Source organism: Cygnus atratus, chromosome 1, assembly GCF_013377495.2.
Source record: "Cygnus atratus isolate AKBS03 ecotype Queensland, Australia chromosome 1, CAtr_DNAZoo_HiC_assembly, whole genome shotgun sequence".
Classification (NCBI taxonomy): Eukaryota; Metazoa; Chordata; class Aves; order Anseriformes; family Anatidae; genus Cygnus; species Cygnus atratus.
The window spans coordinates 119324392-119345943 of record NC_066362.1 but is presented as its reverse complement, the minus strand read 5'-3'; the positions used below and the strand labels follow the sequence as shown (position 1 = coordinate 119345943).

Below are 21552 nucleotides of genomic sequence, written 5' to 3'. Positions count from 1 at the left end.
ATTCAAGGTTCAATTGAATAAGGCCTTAAGCAACCTGTTCTGGTTGGCCCTGCTCTGGGCACCAGTTTAAGCTATGTGACCTCCAACATTGCCTCCAGCCTAGATGGTTCTGTGGGTTGGGGTGTGAGGGATGAGAGCGTGAGGCTCTGGTGTGGGAGGGAAAGCTCTGGAGTAGAGGTCAGGAACAAAGGTACAAGGAGCTCTTAGTGAGAGGTTTGGGTTATGACAGAGTCCTGCTCGAGTCCCTAGATTTTTTAATATTATTGTTTTTTTCTCTTTGGGAATGTAGTAGTAGTAATAATTACTTCTCACATAAGGTTATTTTTCCCTTAAGGACTTGACTCATGCAACCTTGAAATTGCAGTCTTTAAAGTAGGTATTAGATGCAGATACCTTTATCCTTCAGGGTCAGCGGTGGAACTGGTAACATTCAGGTTATGTTATTTAAACTGATATTCTCCATTTTTTTAAAAATTAGTGGTGTTATGCCATGATGCCACATCTATTTAGGTGTTTGCTTTTGTTTTGTTTCAAGATTTGAGAGGCCAGTGCAGAATTGCATTTGTTTTCCTAGCTAACTCTACCCTGGCATAGTTATTAAATGCACACTAGTTACAGGAAAGATTTTCTTTTTCTAATGTGGAAGCACAGAATAGTCCCAGTTTTGAGCTGCAGTCAACCTGGGCTCAGCATGACTTGAATTATTGATGAGGGACAGGCAAAGATAGTTTGCCAGTGGTCCAGAACTGCTCAGCTGTCTGCACACCAACCACAAGGCTGCAGATTTTCTTCTTGGCTTTATGTCTGAGAGGTTGGGTATAGATGTGTTCTTCTTTGCCATGTATGTGTCAGAAATGCAGTTAATATATAAAACACACTTATATTGTCCTTATTTGTGTCTTGTAGTTTATAGTGCTAAATCTTAATCTGTTAGAAAGTTTATACAAATCACAGGAAGATGGAAATGTTGCTTGATCTCCAAAAGGTTTCATCCTAATAACATGCAAAAATCAGTTGTATCTCCAAATTCAAGCCTTTTATTTTCTTCCTTCTAGGAAATTGAAAAATGAGCTTCTGGAAGTGAGAAGGAAAGGTGGAAACCGACACTGTCAACAGGACAACAGCAGAGTCTGTATTCGCTGTCAGAAAAGCCTGGGCTTAATCTTTGACAGAGGAGACCTGTGCCAAACCTGCAAGCTTAGAGTTTGCACTAAGTGTCGTGTCGTGGGAGCTGATGGGCAGTGGAAATGCTCGGTGTGTGCTAAGATTGCGTAAGTTGTGCAGCTTTTATGGATACATTTAGAGATTAATTCTCCGTAAGTAATTTTATGCTGGTGTTAGTTTTATCTCCTCTTAGCACAAAAGTATATGCATAGCAGATAAACAAGGTAAGAGGCTTTCTGCTGTTTTGATTTGCTGCAGTATTTTGCAGTATCTTTTTTTTCCAGTTCCAAGCTAGTTTCAACTAGCTTGCTTTCTAAAGAAAGCTGCAAGCATCACAGATACTAGGTCATTGGTGCGCAATGCTCTGAAAATCAGTTACAAAACAGTGACAGTCTATTCACAGTAAGACATAAATGTAAGAATCAAGTAATTGAAAATTAACAAAACAAAATCAAGAACAAGCGAGGACGGTACATTCTGACTGATGTGGTAGGTGGATTTGTAAAGAAAGAGATGTAAAAATTGTGAGTCCAAGCATTTCAAGGCATGGTTTTATCCTTGCTTTTTCCTATGTTTACAGTAACTGAGCATTTCTGCATAAAAGGAGAAGGGTGTATTTACAATATTTTTTCCCCTGGATATTTAGAATTAGAGAGAGTTCTAAAGTAAGCTGTGCCATGGTGGGAGGTAAAACAAAAGGAGGTAGATTAATCTTCACATTTCTCACTGTTAGAATGTTAAGTATGGAGAATGGAGGAGGATAGAAGAACACAGTGCTGAAAAGCAGAGAATTGGTATTTTAACACAGAATATCAAGTGAATAAAAAAAGAGACGTTATATGTTCAAAAATACGTGTATTTAGTTCATATATTTTTGAAGGAATAGTGCCCTCGATTGGGATAGTAATATGGAATTTCGTGGCTTGACTCAGCAAGATAACCACAAAGGAAAGGAGAGGTGTATTATGCAATAAAACTTGGTTAAGTATCGTGATATAAGAACTGGATGTTGTTACATCCATAAGGGAATTACATACACACATAAGGAAAAGATGTGATAAAATAATTACGTAAAAGGGAGGAAGAATCAGTAATTTCACAGAGGGAGTGGGTTTTTTGTTGTTGTTTGTTCATTTTTTGAAGACTATCAAACTAATATCAGGAAGATAAAGCTTTCGTAAGCTGTATCAAAAAGTGAATCCAAAATGGTAGTTATGTCAGACTTTGGATACCTAGACAGTTAATGAAGAATTAATGCAGCAGGACATGGAGTTTAGTGTTTGTGTCTTCTAACTTCAGCTTTAGGAGGCTAACCTCTAAGGGTTATTAGTTAGATGCCTTAACCTTCTCTTGCATTCAGTGGGGGATGCAACCAGAGAATAATGTTTCACCTCTTTTAAGATGAACCATGTTCAAGTACTTGATTTTGTGAAATGTTGACAAACTACTCCTTGTGGTTTGCTTCAGCCAGTTCCTGAGGTGACCTGAGTACTGTGCCTTTCAGAAATGATGGGGTTCAGGTAAGACGACAGAGTGGAGAATGGCAAATATAATGCTGCTCTTTAAAAAACAAAGAAAGGAAGAACAAGGGATTTGTTGGCCCTGTCAGATTACCTTTAACTTCTCTAAAAATACTGAAACAAATGATCATGGTACTGTCTAAAAGCTGAGAGAAGCTGACAGGACGATGAGTAAGAGCTGGCTCAAAAACAAATAATGTCAAAAGCAATTTAATTTCCTTCTTTGGTAGGATGACAGACCTCATGGATAGAGGAGGATCTGTAGATGTCTTATAACTTGACTTTAGTGAACCTATTGATAGGTTCTCATACTGTTCTCAAAAGCTTATAAACAAGGGGGACTGTGCCCCAAAATAAATGGTGTCTGTGTGATTGCAGACCTGCCAGGAGAACTACAAAGCTCTGTTCTCAGAGTGTTTCACTATCAAAATAACAGTGGTATAGAGCAGAATTTTCACTGGGTTTTTACTGGTCGGTGTTTTAGTTTAGAACTTAGATGATGCAGCACATGAGTTTACCAATTACATTTGCTGGTGCTGTGAAACTGCGAGGTGTTGCAGACATGTTGAAGGACAGGCTTGGGGTTCAAAGTGATACAGCTTAGAGAAGATGTTTGAAGTAAAAGTAAATGGTGGCTCCCTGTGGGCAAGTGCAAGTACCACTTGGGCAAAGACAGCTGCAGCAACACAGAATGAGAAAAATAAAAATAGCTTATGCAGCTGTTCCTTAAGAATGAATCTGCATGTTGTACTGAATGAAAAGCTGCATATAGATCAACAGTTTTCTGCCACTGTGGAAAAGTCCTGCATCACACAGGATGTAAAACAGAATTATGGTCTACAAAATACATGATAATACCTGTTTTGTATAGAGTACCCTGCCCCATTTTGTGTAGCTGTGGTGGTTTTACTCGGGTGGGCAGCTGAGTTCCACCACGGCCGCTGTCTCACTCCCCCTCCTCGAAGAGGAAGGGGGAGAAAATATGACACAAAGAGCTCAAGGTTTGAGATAAGGATGATTTAATTAAAGGGAAAAGGGAGAGGGGAAAGGAAAAAACAAACAAACAAACAAAAGGCCACGCGGAAGCACAGAGAGAGAGGAAATGGCCATGTCCTGGGAAGCAGGGCCTCAATACACGTAACGGCTGTTCGGGAGGACAGGCCCTTCCACCAGGAGAGCCCCCCTTATTATTGCTGAGTGTGACACCACATGGTATGGAATATCCCTTTGGTCGGTTTAGGTCAGCTGCCCTGGTGATATCCCCTCCCCATCACTTGCCCACCCCCAGCCTGCTGGCTCTTGGGGGCTTGGAGGGAGTCCTGATGCGGTGCCAGTATTGTGCAGCAATAGGCACAACGCTGGAGTGCTACCAGTGCTGCTCTAGCTACGAGTGCAGAGCACAGCACTGTGTGGGCTGCTGCAGGGAAAGTTAACTCCATCCCAGACAGACCCAGCACAGTAGCGCACATCATACTGGTCAGCTGGAGAAGTTTCAGTAGAAAATAAAGATCACAAGCCTAGGGCATGGTTTGTACAGAGTAATGAATGGATTCAGAAATGTTTGGCCTAGGCAAGCAAAAAGTGAAAATAACTGAGTTTTGAATGTACAAAGGCAGCTGCATTGTGGATGCATATAGGCTGTTCTATATACTGACTTTGGTTACGAAAAGCAGTGAGATACTTAAATTGCAGTGAAAAGGATTAGATTAGGTGGTATGAAAAAAAATTATTGATATAATTCGGAGAGGTTGCAGAATCTGGTTTTAAAAACATGTTGGTTAAATGTTTCTCAGGAATGATGACATCAGTAAAGTACGTCCTGTTTTTTGGCTGAAAAATGGATGGGGAAACTTCTCAAAATGTATGCCACACCTGTTTCTCGTGATTGTGTTGCATTCTGTATGCCAAGCAATGGTCCTAGCAATCATGTTGGAAACGAATTCCATTACAAGCCTGCATCTAAGTTATTACAAACTGTGGTGTAATTTGTTTAAAGTGCTAAGGTATCATTAGTGTTTCATATCAATACTAAATTGAAATCTATTCCCGTCCTTTCTTTTCTTTCATATCTAGTGCTTTTGCAGGGCTATAATGGAAGTTAATGATCTCTAAAATGCTTTTTATGCTGCTAGGAGAACACAAAGAGAGTATCTTCTGTGTGGACAGTGTAGAGGTGAATGCTGGAGACAGGTATTTCAGTTAAATCCAATCACTGTGCGTAATTCTAGTTTAAATTCTTTCATTTCTGCTTTCCTCTGTCTCACTTAAGTGAGAAATGCAAGGAAAAATGGGATTTTTAGGCTTTTTGAATTACATTTGAAAGAGGAGTTGATTAAGTTAATAGAAAGAGGGCCTGTAGCAAGATTGAAAGGCAGAAAGCAAGGAAAAGAAAATGGGAATCGTGTTAAGAGATGCTTAGTTATGCTGCATGAGTAGGAAACGAAAGACAGGAAGGAAAAAAAACGTAGCTATTTAGCATTTATTTGCATACAGTGAGTCTGTTAAACTGAGTTGTTTTACTATACTAGTGGCTTTGCAAAACGTGAATATGTACTAAGAATTTTTCCTTTTTATTTATTTTTTTTTTTTTTTAACTCTGGCCTTTCTTTAGCAACCTTGATGAATGAGGTTTACGTCAATACCAGCATAGACACTAGCACCTGATATAACGTATGTATGTTGTTGTCCATGCTGAGACCCTTAAAAGACACTGGGAAGGATTCATGGCCTTGATGAACTTTTTCTGGTTTTAGTGCTGTGCTAGTTCTTGGTTGTTCTGCCAAAATTGTTCCCAAGAATGTCTTATTAACTTCCACTGAAGGTGATGGTGGTAGCAGTAACCGGTACAATACAGTATACAGTCATCTCTTCTACCTGCAGGAATACATTCAGAACATTTCTGAGCTCTTGGGAAGCCTGCTGTGTTACATCTGGTGTCAGTGAAGAAATTTGGATACTGGGTATTGAGTGTATTTAACAAAAGAGACATTGACAAGTACTGCAGAGTTTACTGGAGAAATCCCTTGAATTACACAAATAATAATCCAAAATTGTTGCTGAAACAAAGAATATCATGTGGTAATAAAGGAAAGTGTGGGTAATATCAGCCAGCTTCTGTCAGTTGCTTCATTTAGTGCATTTTGACCTTTCCTTCTCTCTGAGCATCTTGAGTCCTGCCTACCCACTCACAGGACAGGAGTTCAGGATACCTGTAGTACAGCATGTTCTGTAACATGGCCTGTGATGAAGTGTTATCATTGCTTTAACATTGGTAGGTTTATGTCCAGCTACCAAAAAAATTTAAAGCCTTTTATCTGCTGTTCCACTAAAGTCATAGTTGCTTGAAGAACAGCTTATGGTGATGGAGAAGTTCATTGCAACACAGTATGAGGAGCGGCTGAGGTCACTTGGCCTGTTCAGCCTGGAAAAGAGGAGGCTGAGGGGAGACCTCATCGCGGTCTACAGCTTCCTCACGAGGGGGAGTGGAGGGGAAGGTGCCGATCTATTCTCTTTAGTGACCAGTGATAGGACCCGCAGGAATGGTGTCAAGCTGAGGCAGGGGAGGTTTAGGCTAGACATCAGGAAGAGGTTCTTCACTGAGAGGGTTGTCACACACTGGAACAGGCTCCCCAGGGAAGTAGTCGCTGCACCAAGCCTGTTGGAGTTTAAGAGGCATTTGGACTGCGTGCTTAGTCACATGGTCTGAATTTTTGGGTAGACCTGTGTGGTGCCAGGAGTTGGACTTGATGATCCTTAGGGGACCCTTCCAACTCAGGATATTCTATGATTAATTACATTCTAAAACACTTTCAAAAAGAGATTTAGTGAATTTGAGGAAAGAAATTGGAACATGGAAAGTGAGAGATGTTTCTCAGGATTTTTAAGGATAATGGACTGAGGTTTGTATATAAATTGACTTACAATTTCCAGTTACTGAAGAAGGATATTCCCCTTGACTGTACATAAAGAGAAAATTACTGTTTTGTTTTTATTTTTTCCCAGGAGAGATATTAATAGAATATAAAGTTGCAAGATGAATCATTTAAAGGTCATGAAGGGTTAGAGCTAAGTCTTCTCCCAAATTCTAAGGTCTGCTGTCACTGAGAGAACAAGATAGTCTTTATTAACAAGATGAGATGAGATGTTGTAGTGTTGTAGTATTTAATGAGGCAAATCGAGCCTGTATGCAGTGATGCAGTTGATGAAAAAGAAAGTTTTCTACTCCATTCCCTGCATATGAGAAACAAAGGTGGTCATCAGTAGCTTTCAAACATAGGTGCTAAAATAGAAACTTGCCATCAAGGTCACTTTTTTTTTTCCCTACAACTTCTTAAAATGTGATTGGTTGGTGTTTTAAATTTAGCATGAAAAATGGTCAGTGATAGATTGAGGGAAATCGTGTTCTTCAAGCAGTCTGCTGGCAAACCAATTTTGCATCTTGATGCTGTCTGTATTTTTCATTATGAATGTGTCTAGATATCTACAAACAATGCCTTTATTTTTGAGTTACTCAGCAAGATAAAAATGCCTAGGTGGCCTGAGTTATTACAGCAGAACTAAGCAGTAATGGGAAATTTGTCTTCATCTTTGAAATCATTATGTTGTTTCAAAGCGTCATGAAAATTCATCAGTATCTTAGTAACATTTTTGCACATTAGGAGCCTGAAAATAGATACTTCAATTATTTTAGAATACAAGTGTTCTTCAGATTCTCCCCTTTCCCCCCAGCAAAACAAAACAAAAACTTACAGGCAAGTTTACCTTCTTTTAATAGGGTCACAGATTTCTATTTATTAAATAAGCCCCCCTGCTTATTGAAAATACTCTGAAATTAATTACTGTTATAGAAAATATTCCATTCAATTGAATGCATGCAAAGATGGGTGTGTATGTTTTGGTGTATTTATTTATAGGCTACACTTTATCCAGCCTCTGGTCTTGCCATTTTTTCCAAATTTTTCTTCCCAAAGAAGAAGTGAAATACTTGGACAATGGGAGAGGACAAGGAATCTGGAATGAATCTCTTTCCTCTACTGCAAGTGGTTGGATGTTCAGTCAGACTGTTCTACCAATGTTTTTTTTTTTTTCTCCAGAAAAAAAAAAAGATTAAAGGTAAAAATTGGGACTTCCCATCTTAAGTGGAATTTTTATAATTGGACGTTTAACGATAAAGTGTCTTGCAAAATTGAGAGTGCAAAATCACAAGCTGAGTTGTTGGCAAGGACACAGAATCATAGAATCATAGAATCATTAAGGTTGGAAGAGACCTTCAAGATCATCTGGTCCAACCATCATTTTCCACTTTGTTTTAAAACAGCAGAAAGCATACAGAGATGCATCCACGTTACTATGTTCATGATATGCTGCACTGAGAGCTTTCCTACTACAGCTCAACTATCGAGACCATTTACTACTGAAAATGAATACCCATGTAATCATCCATGCTGTAACCCTACCTGATAGCCAGAGTAAGAGCTATCGGCTGAATGGATATAGACTAATGGATATAAATGCCAAATAGTACTTTCAGCTTAAATAGACATATTCAGTTTATAAAAGCTCTACCATTGGCTTGCATTAGGCATATCTCTACCTAGTGGACGGTCAGTCAGCACATGCTGCAAGCAACTTTTCTGTAGTACAAGGTACTTGTACAAGCCAATATTTTTCTTAAATTGTGCTTCCGGAAAACAGTTAAAGAATTTGCATTAATTAGCTCTTCTCCAGAGTCTAAGGTCTACCCATACTTAATCTAAATTCCCGACGTCATCCAGCTCTTTGGAGTATCATTAGGAACATACTAGCTTACAAGTTAAATAGACTCTGTGGAGAACTTACCTAAATATAGAAGTGTTTGAGTTCCTGCATAAATTTAACAAAAAAAAAAATGTTGTTTTCTAGTAAGTATCCTAAGAATGCCCCAAACTCATAAGTATTTTATAGTATTTCATGCCACAGATTATGTTCTGTTTTGAAACTGAGCAGTGTGTTGGTGAAGTTAATCTGTTTATTGGGAGATCATAGAGGAAGAAGAAGCATGGAACCATAAAGTAGTCCCTCTCACATATCTATATGAGTAGCTTGATCAGTAATTTATGTATATAATAACTTCACCTAGTATCTAAGGTATTTTGTGTTAAATGTAGCTACTTGTCCATGATTTTCTTTAAAATTTTCCTGGCTGTTTTGAATATATGGAAGAGCAATCATGAAAAAAATTACTGCTATTACAATTTATAGCATTGTTTTCTTTCTTACTAAAGCTACTGACTTTAGCATCTGTTGTATACCCAGGAAGACCGGTCTAAACACCGTTTGTTAGAACGCTTTTTTTTTTTTGCACTTTTTTTTTTTTTAATTTGTATGCTACATGCTAACTGAAAAGGGAAAGAAAATGCATATATATACCATGATTACAGTCAGCATGGAACTTGAACCCACTTTAAAAACAACAGAAAACAAACCAGCAAACATTGGTTTTATGTAACGTTGTGTATATGCCCTTGATTCTCTTCCCACTGAAACCAGTGGGAATGGTTCGTTTAAGTTCTGCATCAGAAACAGGAGAAAGATTTGCTCAGCAGGAAAGACAGTAATAATTATAAATGCATAAAAATAACATTAATGTAAGATGGTTAAGTCTCATTCTTCTTTTTTTTTTTTGCAGAATGTCAATGCAGTTATGAAGTTCAAACCTCACGTCAGAAACTAGGACAGTCATTTAATCTGATTTCATTTCCATTTGTGTAGAACACAAATTATTTTTATAGGTATTCCCGAAATATATGAGTGATTAAGATGATATAAACCCTAGGCTTTCTATGAATTGTTGAACATACATGAAGAATATACACGTATCCCAACCAATATTAGCGAGCTAGAAAGTCAAAAGTACAACACTTCACCGCCTTATTCCTTTAAAAGTGGTATTTTTGTAGAAGTGATCTCTTGGGTATGGACATTTTCACAAAAAAAATGGACTGCTAGCAGAAGCTGGGGACCTGAGACTGAAAGTGATGTTGGTGATGATAAGGACAAAAGGTCTGATGTGAAAGTGGAGGCCTCTAGGCTTGCTCCGGGCGACACTCACAGTGGAAGGCTATTGATGTTTTTTTTCCCCTTCACTGTGGGTAACAAAGTTGGGTAAAGCTCTTACCTAGAGCAAGGCAATTCTCCCTTTATTTGCTGTTTCATGCCACAGCTGTGTTGTGCCTCAGACCTGGTTGTGCTGGTGGGGTTGAAGCAGAAGGAGTGCAGGCCTCCTCAGGGCAGCCCTGCCGAGGAGCTGGCAATCTGGAGGAGAACATCTCTGTTCACAGTGCAGTATTGACTGCTTAATAAGATCAGCCTGATGAAGGAGGTTAGTAATTCAATTTACCATCATTAGCTGAACCGGCACATAGTCCAGCTCCGTCATGGTACTGGCTGTCACAGCCTCTAATGCCCACTTGGACCTGCAAAGGGGATGGCTCACACCTTCATCTTCTTGAGGGACCTGTTTGTGTTTACCACAACAGGCAGCAATGGCCTTGAGCTTCCTTGGCTAAGGAAGAAGAGGGCAGCAGCTGCGTAATTAGAGGCTATTTGATGGCAGTGGGCTACAGCCTGCAGAGGGAGATTACTGAGAGTAGCTGGCTGATTTATCCTTTGCCAGAAAACACAGGAATCAACTGTTGTTGCCCAAATAGGCTAACCTATCTCTGGTGTGCCTTTTGGAGGCTGCCAGGAAGGCAGTTGTGGGGTCGGTCATTAGTCTTACAGGGGGATGGCAAGAGAAAGAGAAAGTCCTCCGCAGTCATTCCTCCTGGGTTGGTGGGACCATTCAGGGCTGGGTGTGGAAATAATTGCAAGTTTCGGTTTGTAAAAGCCTGTGGCTTTATGTGGGGCAGACTCCCATGCTGCAAAAACCCTGATCATAGGTTGTTCTGAGTATGGAGAAGGGTGAAGACGTTTGCCTGGATAAGGGGATGGGGAATACTCTTTGTCAAGTTGAGCACTGCTAGTGAGATGTTTGACATAAATAAGATCCGTATCCAAGGGGAGAACGGCACTTGGGGAGCTTTGTGGTCAAACCTGGCAGTAACTGAGGAAAAATGAGTGAACCATTCGGACCATGTAAACTGTCACTTATATTGTAGTAGAATGATGTCACAGTCACGGGTATGACAGATTTATGTTGGGATATGAAGCAATAAACTTGCTGTAAACCTTGGCATAAAAATAACTGCACAGGGAAGTGCGTGGTGTAAATGAATTGTGAAAATACACATTGAACAAAAAACTGTTTTTCATACTGCATAGGTTCTAATGCAATGAATCCTTTCCAGTGTTTGATCTCAAAAAAAAAAGTCTTTAAAAATTTCTGAGTGCAAATGTAGAGATTTTATTTAGTGCCTAACATAATGACTGTCTGATTGTGATGATGACAAATTATATGGCTTTTTGTCATTACAAGTCTGCAACAACGAGATAAGACAATCTTCTATTATCTCAGTAGTGTGCTCATTTTGTATTTTGATTTTTTTTTAGAGGAATGTGAAGGTGCACAATTCATTAATAGTTGAGGAAGAATTGAGGATCTAATGGTAGTTTTTTAGCAGTGGCAGAATCCTATTCTGTAATTTTTAGTATTTTCCCAAGTCAAACTCTTCATTCAAGCAAGTAATTTAATAGAGGAGATATTGATCAGTGCTATAAATCCATCAGCAGTAATTTTTATGCCCAGAAGACTAGATTATTTCTTTTCTGGTATAGGTTTGCAACTAATTTTTCTTACTGAGCATAAAGTAATCAGGAACATGCTTGGAGCTAAATATGTTTTTTTGTTTTGTTTTGTTTGTTTGTTTGCTTTTGTTTGTTTGTTTGTTTTTGTTTTTGTTTGTTTTTTAGTATTCATGAGTAGTAGCTTTTTGCTATCAATTGTACACAGCGGGGCAATAGAAGTAGTGATGCTTTAGCATAATGAAACTCATTCAGGGAAAGGCTAGCAATTAGCATCAAAAACATACCTATGGAAATCAGCAGTGACAATACCAGATTTTTTCTGTGAATATAGGCAGAAGAATTTGAAAATTTTCCGGTTACCTCCAGTAGAATCAGCATTATCCAAAACAGTAGCAAAGACACAATTTCATTGCTCTGAAGCTCAGACATGTAGCTAATTCATAACAATGCTGTCATGTGAAGAAACTGCATATACTGTGGCAGCATGTGAAACTTGGAGTAGTGCACGAAAAATACGGAGGAGCTTGCAGCAAACTGTATATAACCAGACTGGGTCAATGAACTGTTGACTTGGGTGGCAGGTTGTGGTTTTTATTTTTTTTCCTCTATACATTGTGGTTGTTTCTACAGCTCTTACATTTTTGGAGATGCTGAAAACTGTGAAGTTAAGTAACTCCCTATCCAAAGGACAAGGGAGATAGTATGTGTTATCTTTTCTATCTTTTCATCTTTTCTATGGAAATCTGGTAAATGTGGTTGAAACGCTTTTTACTAAGTAAATTTCCATGTGACAAAAATTACTTTTAATTCACAAAGCAAAAGGATTTTATTTTTTCTGCTACCTGTCCTCCTATCTCGAGCTTCTCAGTCTTTTTACTTCTTATTTTGAACTGTGCAAATGATGTCCAGAATTTGTGAGTATAATGGGTGAATGATGAAACGTGGGTTTACACAGCAGTTTTGGTTGGCCAAGTTTGTTAATGTGCACGTCTCCCTGGCTTATTTATTTTTTCTCCCCATATAGACAGCTAAGGATTGTGACAGGAGAATGGTTTTTTGAAGAGAGAGCCAAGCGCTTCAGACAGTCAAATCTTGGAACCGATGTTGTCAGACAGTCTATCCTACGCAAATCCCCAGGTAGGGACCTCGAGAGAGAGATTTGTCGTGTATGTTTAATACATTCAAACCTTGTTTTCAGAGTGTCGTACTTGTGTTATATTTCATTCTTTGCTGTAGAAGGTATAAGTATAATAAATATTTTAATCTTAATTTCACATTTGGGTATAACTATGCACTGGTTTGTGAGTGATTAGTATATAGGAGAGGTAAGCTATAGATGAATGAAGAAGTATCTCAGTGGGGCTAGAGGGCTGCTCAGAATGTAACACTCCTAACAGGTGGACATCATTGTTCAGCTGCAAAGCCAGAAGCAAAGACTCTAAATGTTCATTCTCAGTTCTTGCCAGGAAGCTTGGCTGTATGCAAAGATCTAAAACCAACCGTTTTTTGTCTTTGCCTCTCTTATTTGTAATGGTGATATGTAAAAAGTATGATTCCATTTTTCTTTTTTTAACTCTGAATAGGAAAGATAAATGTTAACTCCCGTGCTGTATGCTGCAGCATGGGCTACATCCAGACTACTTGGAAAGCCAAGTGAGAATGAAGAGATACCTTTTACCAAGATATATCCAATAAATTGCACCTGCAAATTAAGGAACAGAAAAAAGTCCATGGTTCTTAGTGAAGCAAGCATACCATGGCTATGAGCTGCTGTGGTACCTTGCCTAGTATCACAGGACCACTGGTTTAATAAATGGGAGTTTTTTCTGAATCCTGATGCTTTTCTCTTCATGTAACTACTTCACTCTGAACACAGAAGCTGGTATTTAGGTAGTCTATTTTCAGAGGTATCATTCATCAGTTTCAGCAGGAATGTGGTAGTTACTGGAAGTTTTTAGGGGAAGGACAGGTTTACTGCTCTTGGAAAAAATTCTGGTGCAAATATACTGATTGGCAAAATGCTCATCTTTCTATTATCAGTGTTCTTCAGAAACTGTCAAACTGGCATGTGTCTAATGTTCTTGTTTTTTTTGATACTATGCAACCTGTCAAATTGGGTATTTTGTGATTTTTTACTATATGTTTGCATTTGATGTACATATTTGGAAAAAATAAGCCATTTTTTCCCACATTTTGTTTCCAGATGAACATACATTTTAATTAAGAAAACTTTCTTTCATTTAACACAGAAAATGCTTTACACTGCAAAATTGTATTTTGGGTCCTTTGGTTTTTAACTACGTTGTCAGTGGTAAATTCAGAAGCATAGTTCAACAGTAAAGCTGATAGTGGAAAAACATTTCAAACTACTTAAAATTTAATTTTCCTTTATTAAAAAGGGAAACCAAAGCCCTCCCCAGCTGTTTTTGTATGATGGTTTATAATATGGTTTTATTTAGTATTGAAAAATGGAAAGCCTATTTTTGCAGGTTGTTTGACATGTGCTGCCTTTATTTGTGCAAACATTGATTTTATTTTTTCTTTCCCCCTCCACTGAAGATACAGTTTCCAGTAAGGATGAAGAAAGAACATTCACAGATCAACCCCAAGAGAATGAAGAAAAAGGGCCAGATATATCAACCTCTTCCGTAACTGGGCATAAATCAGTCTTTGGCGGACCTAGAAAGATAGGGTAAAGCCTTTTTTTTTTTTTAAACTGATAAATCAGATAACAGCTGCATATGTTGGATGGATTTTCTTTTGAGTCTCTCCAGCATTCCACATCAGTCCCAAATTTTGCGGTTAGAAACAATCTTCATTTAAAATCTGCTTACTATAAGTAAACTGCTGTCTCCTAGGAAATGCAGCCGTAATTACCCTTCAGCTATAGAGGTAGCAGAAAGAAGGCAATTTTACTCTGGGATTTTTCCTGTTTATACTTTGAAGTAACAGTGGGTCTCTAAAAGCAGTTTTGCTGAGGAAGCAAATGCAAGAAACAGTATTTGGAAGGCCTGTTTTGACTGACTGATTTGGTTTACAAGTTATGTTTTCCTTTGGCTTCCATATGTGCAAATTTAGTCTAAAAATCAAGCAGTGCTCCTTTATTTTGAATAAGTAGATATGTTGCTGGTCATTTTACAGACTATGATGTGTGTAACCCCAGGTAGGGTATGCCCTTAGAGGACATAACAGATGCAGTGAATATATGCACAGGGACAGATGCAGTGAATATATGGTTGTGTGGGTGGTGTCTGGACATAACTTGAGGCTTTTGGGTGAGTGGAAAGAAAGGTCGGATGAATGTTTCTGTCATGGCTGGAACTATGGATCCTCCCAGACACAGAGTAGGTAGACAGCTTTCTACACCTTTTTGATTTTTGAGGAGTTCTGGGTATGAAGTTCCTTGCTCTAGTCATTTAGGAAATCTGCACAAGTAATTTTTCTCTCTTTAATAGTGGGAAAAAGAGCATCAGAAAACCTCTGCCTTCTCAAGTGAAGGTGAAGAAGGAGCTGGTTTAGGGAATCTATTGTAGTGGAACCTTGATGTTGCTCTAAATCATGCTAATTGGTAGCTATAGTGAGAGTGCATTAAAATTTACTTTTCTAATCCTCTTCATTGTACAGATCTTTTAGTCGTATTTACCTATGAGAAACAAAGTATTTTTTATTGTCTGCTATTTATTTTAGTGGTTTTCAGCATTTTTTTTTAGTTTGCAGCCTGAAATGTTTTGCAGTGGTGACATTCCCCATAAAAGTAATCCTACAAGATATGGGCCGCTTCTCTTAGAAGTAACTAATTACTTCTCTTCCTTCCTTGCTCCTTCTTCCTCACTCAAGTTCCATGCTCATATATCACGTGAGTGGATTTGCTTTAGCGAAGCCAGTTTGGGGCCAACTCCTTCTGAAATTTAGTGTCATGAGAAACCCTACCACACTGTTGTTGTTTCAAAGTCTGTGAAACAGTGTTACTTTGCAACACCTCATTTCATTTCTGGCTTTTTAGACCACACAGTGCAGTGTAAGGGGGCGATGTTATGTTTCTGGAAAATAGTGTGTTTGAGGCATTGCTGTGTATAATTGTAGGAACCGCAAAGAGATCTTTAAGGGAAAATACACATAGTGTAATTTCCTACAAGAAAATACGCACATTTGATCAAAAATCCTTTGATGTGTATATACTGTAAAAATATGAGAATTTTCACAAAAGGTACTTTTGGTTCAAGGCTGGAAGTCACCATGTTTTGATGTCCTGTGTCTTAAAGTAGTTTATTGTAAATATGATATTGCTTTTGTTTGTAGGAATCGGCTTGATATCTAGATTGGGTACTTTATTGACCATTATATCCAGAGTTGTTCATAGTTCAGACGTGAAATGAATAGAAAGTGTACTTGGTGATATTTCAGCCAGTTTGCAGTTTCTGGGAAAGATCTTGTGACATGTAAAACATTATTTTTTTTATCCCCTGTTTTCATCAGGAAGCTAATTAGGGCAGTTACCAAAGGAGAAATTACGTATACAAAAGATGAAAGTGGAAGGAACATAGGCCCAGAAGCTGAAAGCCAAAGTCTGTGCAGTGGCAAGTCAACACCTTGTTCTGAGAGGTAAGCAGCAGAAATCTGTTAGTTTATGCTGGGGTTGACCTAAGGGGGTGTGCCAGTCTCCAGACTTGCTTTGCCTTTGAATGCCCAGCATGAGCGCTACCTGAGAAGCAGAGTTTATGCTAATAAAAAAAAAAAAAAAAAGGAAAAAAAAAAACTTCTGTCCATTCCCCTTTTCTTTGCATTTTTTTCATGCTTTGCATTTGCATGTTGATTGCTGTCAGTGTCTTGGGTTTTGTTTTCTGTTGTTTAATTCAGCAAGCTGTGCTCATGGTACAGAACTGAGGCCCTTTGTTCCAAAGTTTTGCTTTTGTAATGACATGTTAATTGATTATAATTTATATTTTCTTTTTCAAGGGCTCTGTTTGCCCTTCTCTTTCTAAAATTTTTGTCACAGTTATTTCAAATAGAATTCCATTTATCATGGGCCTAATCTATGTTATTGCCTCTGTCAACTGCATTATAAAATGCTACATGCAGTATTTCTCTCATGTCCCACTTCCAAAATGAAGGCAAAAAATGACTCACTCTCTTCTTGTTCATTTGGATAATCTGTACAGAATATAGACCTATATATATTGCTGAGGTGCACACACCTAGAAATTTTACAATCTGGATTTCTGCAGAGGGATGAAAATTCCCACCTTGTATAAGTGTGGTTAAATACTTAATTAGATACACAAAGATGCTTGCTTTAGTTCTTCCATTGTTAATTTATAGAGCCGGGTAGTAATTATTAAAAATAACAACAAACATTCCCAGGCTAACCTCTTTAACTGTTTTGAGTTGCAAATTAAAGGAATATAACAGTATGTTGTGACGCTGCAGCTGTCTTGGATTTTCTTGCATATTTTTGATTTTTGTAATTGCCCTCATCTTTTAGCATTGCCAAAACTGAAGTATTTCACCTACCATCAGGGAGACTGAGAGAGAATTTTTATTCTTTCCTAACATTTTGATTTAAGCGAAGCTGTACTGAGCTGGGAACAGGGAGGCTTTGGCCATGAGTTCATCTCCTGGACTGGTTTATTTCTGATCCAGCAATAATGTTTACTGGTTTTGGAACTGAATGAACTAGGTGGTTTTATCGGGATACTTCTTGGAGGAATAGTATAGGAATTTTAGACTCATCTACACAAGCACACTGCCCCATCTATCATACTGAGGTCTTGACTACCACATGGAAATGCATGGTGTAGTCACCTTATAACAGGTTCTTTCTTTTGTTGTCTACTTAATATGTGCATAAAATACGTTGAGCCTCTCTCTAATAGTAGACTGGAACAAGAACAAAAGACTAGAGAGGTCTGCACAGTAGATTTGATGCTCAAGCGCTCAGTCTGACTGATAACTACAGAATCCCTTGTAACACATTTTGAAAGCTTTTTTATCCCAGTCCAGTATGACTTCTGAACACTTCTGTTGATTTACGTTAGTTTACAGAGTGAGGAAAAAATCTGTAACAGCAGCTTTCATAACAGAAAGTCAAAACAATCCATCAAAAGTGGTGTGACATGCAATAAAACTCATGTTTTCAACATTTTGGCTACTTGTCATGCACTGGCAGGTTTAGAAATTAATTTAGTGTGCAGCCAAATACAGGAGCTTTGACAAAATACAGATGACAGTCAGTAGCCTTGATTTTCTGACTTCACGGCACTGAAAACACATCTTTATGTGAGCAGATAGGACTAAAATTCAACCAAAACACATTCTTTAGGGTTTGTTGATCACTGATTCATCAGATTAAAAAGTAGCAGTGCATGTATGTGAAGTGCACATGCGTAGGAGTGTGTTTATTATGCATAATCTACTATTGTTAATGCAATAAATTGAATAGCAATTGCTTAAAAGGTTACTGTATGTTCACTAAGGGACAAAATATGGTTGTGCAACATCAATAGACAGTCCTGGTGTTTGGGGTTTTCCTCTGTATTTCTTTTTTTTCAGTAACTCCACTGATGTGAATTCAGCACATTCAGCATCTGTGTTCACTGCTTAGTGTAGTGGTGAGAGTTGAACATATTTTCTCAGTTCAGCAATAGTTCTGATAAAAATTTCCATTGTGGTAGAGAAGATTTTTACTGCAATTACCCTAAACATGATATGACAGGGTAAGCCAAGTGAACATGAAATTCAGATGTCGTCTAGCACAATGAAGATGCCTGCAGATCTGAAATATTTATTAAGCAAGCTTATTTTTGCTGAAAATGTGCTTTAAGTTTCAATAGCATTTTTTTTTCCAGCAAAACTGCAGTACCCCTGTCCTCTGATGCTATATTTTCCATGTGGTAAAGACTGCAGTTCCTGCCTCAGTTGCTATTGACCAGTAATTGTTTGAAGTAGTAAGTAGGAGTTTATGCAGAACTGTTACTGTCTTGCAAGACTCTTTGAGAGTTCTCTAAATTAGGAAGAAAAATGAAAATGGCTGAACTGATGTTTGCAGAGAAAGAGAGAAAAGTGGATTAGCCAGGAAGTTCTACTTTTGCTGCAAATCAAATTTGAAATGAAAATAGAACTTCCACTGGAAACATTAAAATACACTTTAAAATAATGTTCATTTTTTCAAGAGGCAAAACTTACAAACAAAAAAACCAGCAGCCTATCCTTTCTAGCACTGATTGTTCACATAGAGTAATCGATATTTTCTAATAGAAAATGTCCCATGGAAAAAAAATCTGCCTGTTATGGTGTTAGACAGCAAATGGATTCTGGTATGCTGATGATAGATTCTTTTTTGTCACTTTTACTGACTAACAGGAAACCTGGCAAAGAGAGTCATACAGCTTTCCAAGCTTTCCAAGCTAGTTGAAATAATCAGCCAGTTTAGGTCAAGAGTCATTATCACAATACAAACAGGACAGTGCTCTTCTAAGCAGGAGTGAGGACAGTTGTTTTTCTGTAGAGGAAGGAGAGTGTACAGCTGAGGAATTTAGACTCTGTAGGGTTAGTTCAGGCAATACCATCAGCTGCAGACATGGCCAGAACTATCATGGTCTGGTAGTTTTCCTTCAAAATGAGGAGCAGCTTGGTGGGAAGTGTCACACAGGAGGCCTTGTACCTACTGTTGGGATGTGAATATAGTATGAAACGAACACGCAGGAATGTAGCTTCTGCAGCCCAGAGGGCAGCCTGGACAAGAGATGCCTGCACAGGCTATTTACATGTCTGGCAGAAGTGCTGACAATAGTTGTAGGTATAAAGTAATTAATTCACCCTTGCTTGTGTTTGTCTTTCCAGGTGACCATTTCCTTGCAGTGGATCACAGTTCATCCAGGGCAATGTAATTCTAGTAAACTGTTTTAATCGCTGTTTCATTGCATGGTCTGCTAAAAGCAATAATGCTTTATTACTCTTACCTCCTTCCCAGAGGGAGCACTCTTTCGCTGAACAGCAGCGATACAGAAGCTGCTGCAGGCCATCTGAAAGGGGCTGTGGGCCCTGCAAACAGAAGCAGTGTTTCCATACCTTCCCTTCCGAGGTCTCCAGCACTGAGCACACGCAGCATGACTGCAGATTATAGCAGGGTAAGTTCACTGATGTAGGACTGACACCAAATACAGCTATACAGCTGGCGCCAAACAAGATGGTCTGGCTGGTATCTGCCCTGTTAGATCAATTTGTAGCTCAGGAGGGACAAGCTCAACAGAGAAGATTTTGTTTCTTCCTTAATTCTGTTGGGTCCAGTGAAGTTATCTACTAGAAGAGAATTTGTCATGCTCTATCAGTGATGTGGTTTGTGGTTTGGCAGACATTTTTCGTATGTCTAAAAATTGCTGCTAATGTCTAGCATTATATAATAAGTTACAGATTTTCAAGTGGGAAGCACAAGGGATGGGAGTAAGCATTTTTGGCACTGCAGGGTCTTGAGTAAGTGCTGTGACTAAGGATGTGACTTTCCAGCACATAGGGTTGAGCATGCTTCCACTGACTTCCGAAGGAAGAAGATCAGCACTTGTAGAAAATCAGGCCATACCAATTTTAGCTTTTTTTTCTGGATTTGGAAACTGGACTCTGTGTAAATTTTGGCATAACATCTAATGTGCACTATATATTTTATCAAACTGAAAGATGGGATTCCTCTTACTGGCTGTTAGGTCTCTAAGGATGTCAATAGCCATGTCCGAGTCAGCAACCTTGGCTGATTCATAGTAAGCAGAAGGATGTGGCTCACCTCAGCCAGAAGCAGAAGCTGTCTTCATTCCCGGACAGCCTGCCAGTTTGCCAGGCAGCTGTTCCTGGCTGTGCACTGGGTGGGGCACCCTGAATTTCTTTCAGTCACCGCTCCTAATAAATCAGGATCATTCTAGAGGGTTGTTCAAGTTGCCATGACCTAAGTGTACAAGGAAAGTCAAATTTATAGTCAGAGGTAATGCCTTTTATCATTAATGCTTGGACAGAAATAGATGAGCCTTTTTGCTCACACCCTCATTGAAAGAGCACATCCATTTTTTCCAGCTTCGAAATGCTTTTTCTAATACATTATCCTTCCTAAAAACAAATCGCTATATATGAAGGACAGCTTTGGGAGCTGTAAATATGTTAATACTTGTTTTATTTATGTTTTTCTTGGCACACGGGTTGACTTGATTTCAGATGCATTAGATCTGGTTGAAAAAGACAAATCCACTTAATTTAGATGCAATTATGTTGTTAGCTATTCCTTTACAGGAAGGCAAAAAGCCATAACGATATCAAGCATATTAGCTTTATTTAAGGAGTTATGCTGGCATAATTTAATTAGTTCAAGTCCACTTAGTTTTACCCTGACTGAAATTACTATGCTAGTATAACGCCAATAGTTTTTATTTTTATTCTTCTTTTTGTTTTCTTTAGTTTCTAGGCTAAGTTAATGTTGAAAAGATTTGTTTTACTTTCCTTCTGTCACTTCTGATGTGTTGCTCTGATTCTTCTGTTGCAAGCACAGAAAGTATGCATGAACTGCATCTTTCTACAAATTTTATTCATGATCTGTGCTAAGCAACACAGATTAGATCATAATCTAGATATATTCTATAATAGACTGGGTTCTAAAGGAGCTTTGGAGTTCTGGGAATTAATAGAAATGATGCTTTTGTAGACTGATGGTGAATAAATTCGCTTTTTGTATTGATGGGATGTGCATTTTTTTTATTGGGTAGAACACTGGCTTAGAAAATGGCGTGGTTATTCCAGCAAGTGAAAGTGTACCTGAAGATTTAGTAAAGAAGCAGCATAGGAGGAAAGCATCTGGAACACCTTCCATTGCAGTTTCTAGAGTATCTTTGTCATCAGGCAAGTATTAAATGTTCCTTTTTTCCACCACCCTTCATCATCTGAGGATATTTCATATTCTTGTGGCTCTGCAATTTCTGTTTTTAATTCATATTGTACAACGAAATGTTTCATATACTTGTTGATATTTCTTCTGCAAATTCTTCATTTTTACTGACGCAGATTATGCCACTCTGTTAGGTTTTGTGTTTGAAAAAATTGAAGATAATGTTAGCATAGAGTTAGTATTTGAGTAAATCACATACTCTTAGTCTTGTTACAAGATTTAATT

The 21552-nt window shown here is 38.3% G+C and overlaps 1 protein-coding gene across 1 annotated transcript in view; it reads left to right on the top strand.

Annotated features, from left to right (window-relative positions):
* The window catches only part of SYTL5 (synaptotagmin like 5), a 55827-nt gene that overhangs the window by 10882 nt on the left and 23393 nt on the right, over nt 1-21552 (top strand). The window contains exons 2-7 of the mRNA XM_035542162.1: nt 1056-1271; nt 12433-12545; nt 13968-14100; nt 15885-16010; nt 19378-19534; nt 21149-21281. Of these exons, the coding sequence (XP_035398055.1) occupies nt 1056-1271; nt 12433-12545; nt 13968-14100; nt 15885-16010; nt 19378-19534; nt 21149-21281 (878 nt within the window). The remainder of the gene's footprint in view (nt 1-1055; nt 1272-12432; nt 12546-13967; nt 14101-15884; nt 16011-19377; nt 19535-21148; nt 21282-21552) is intronic.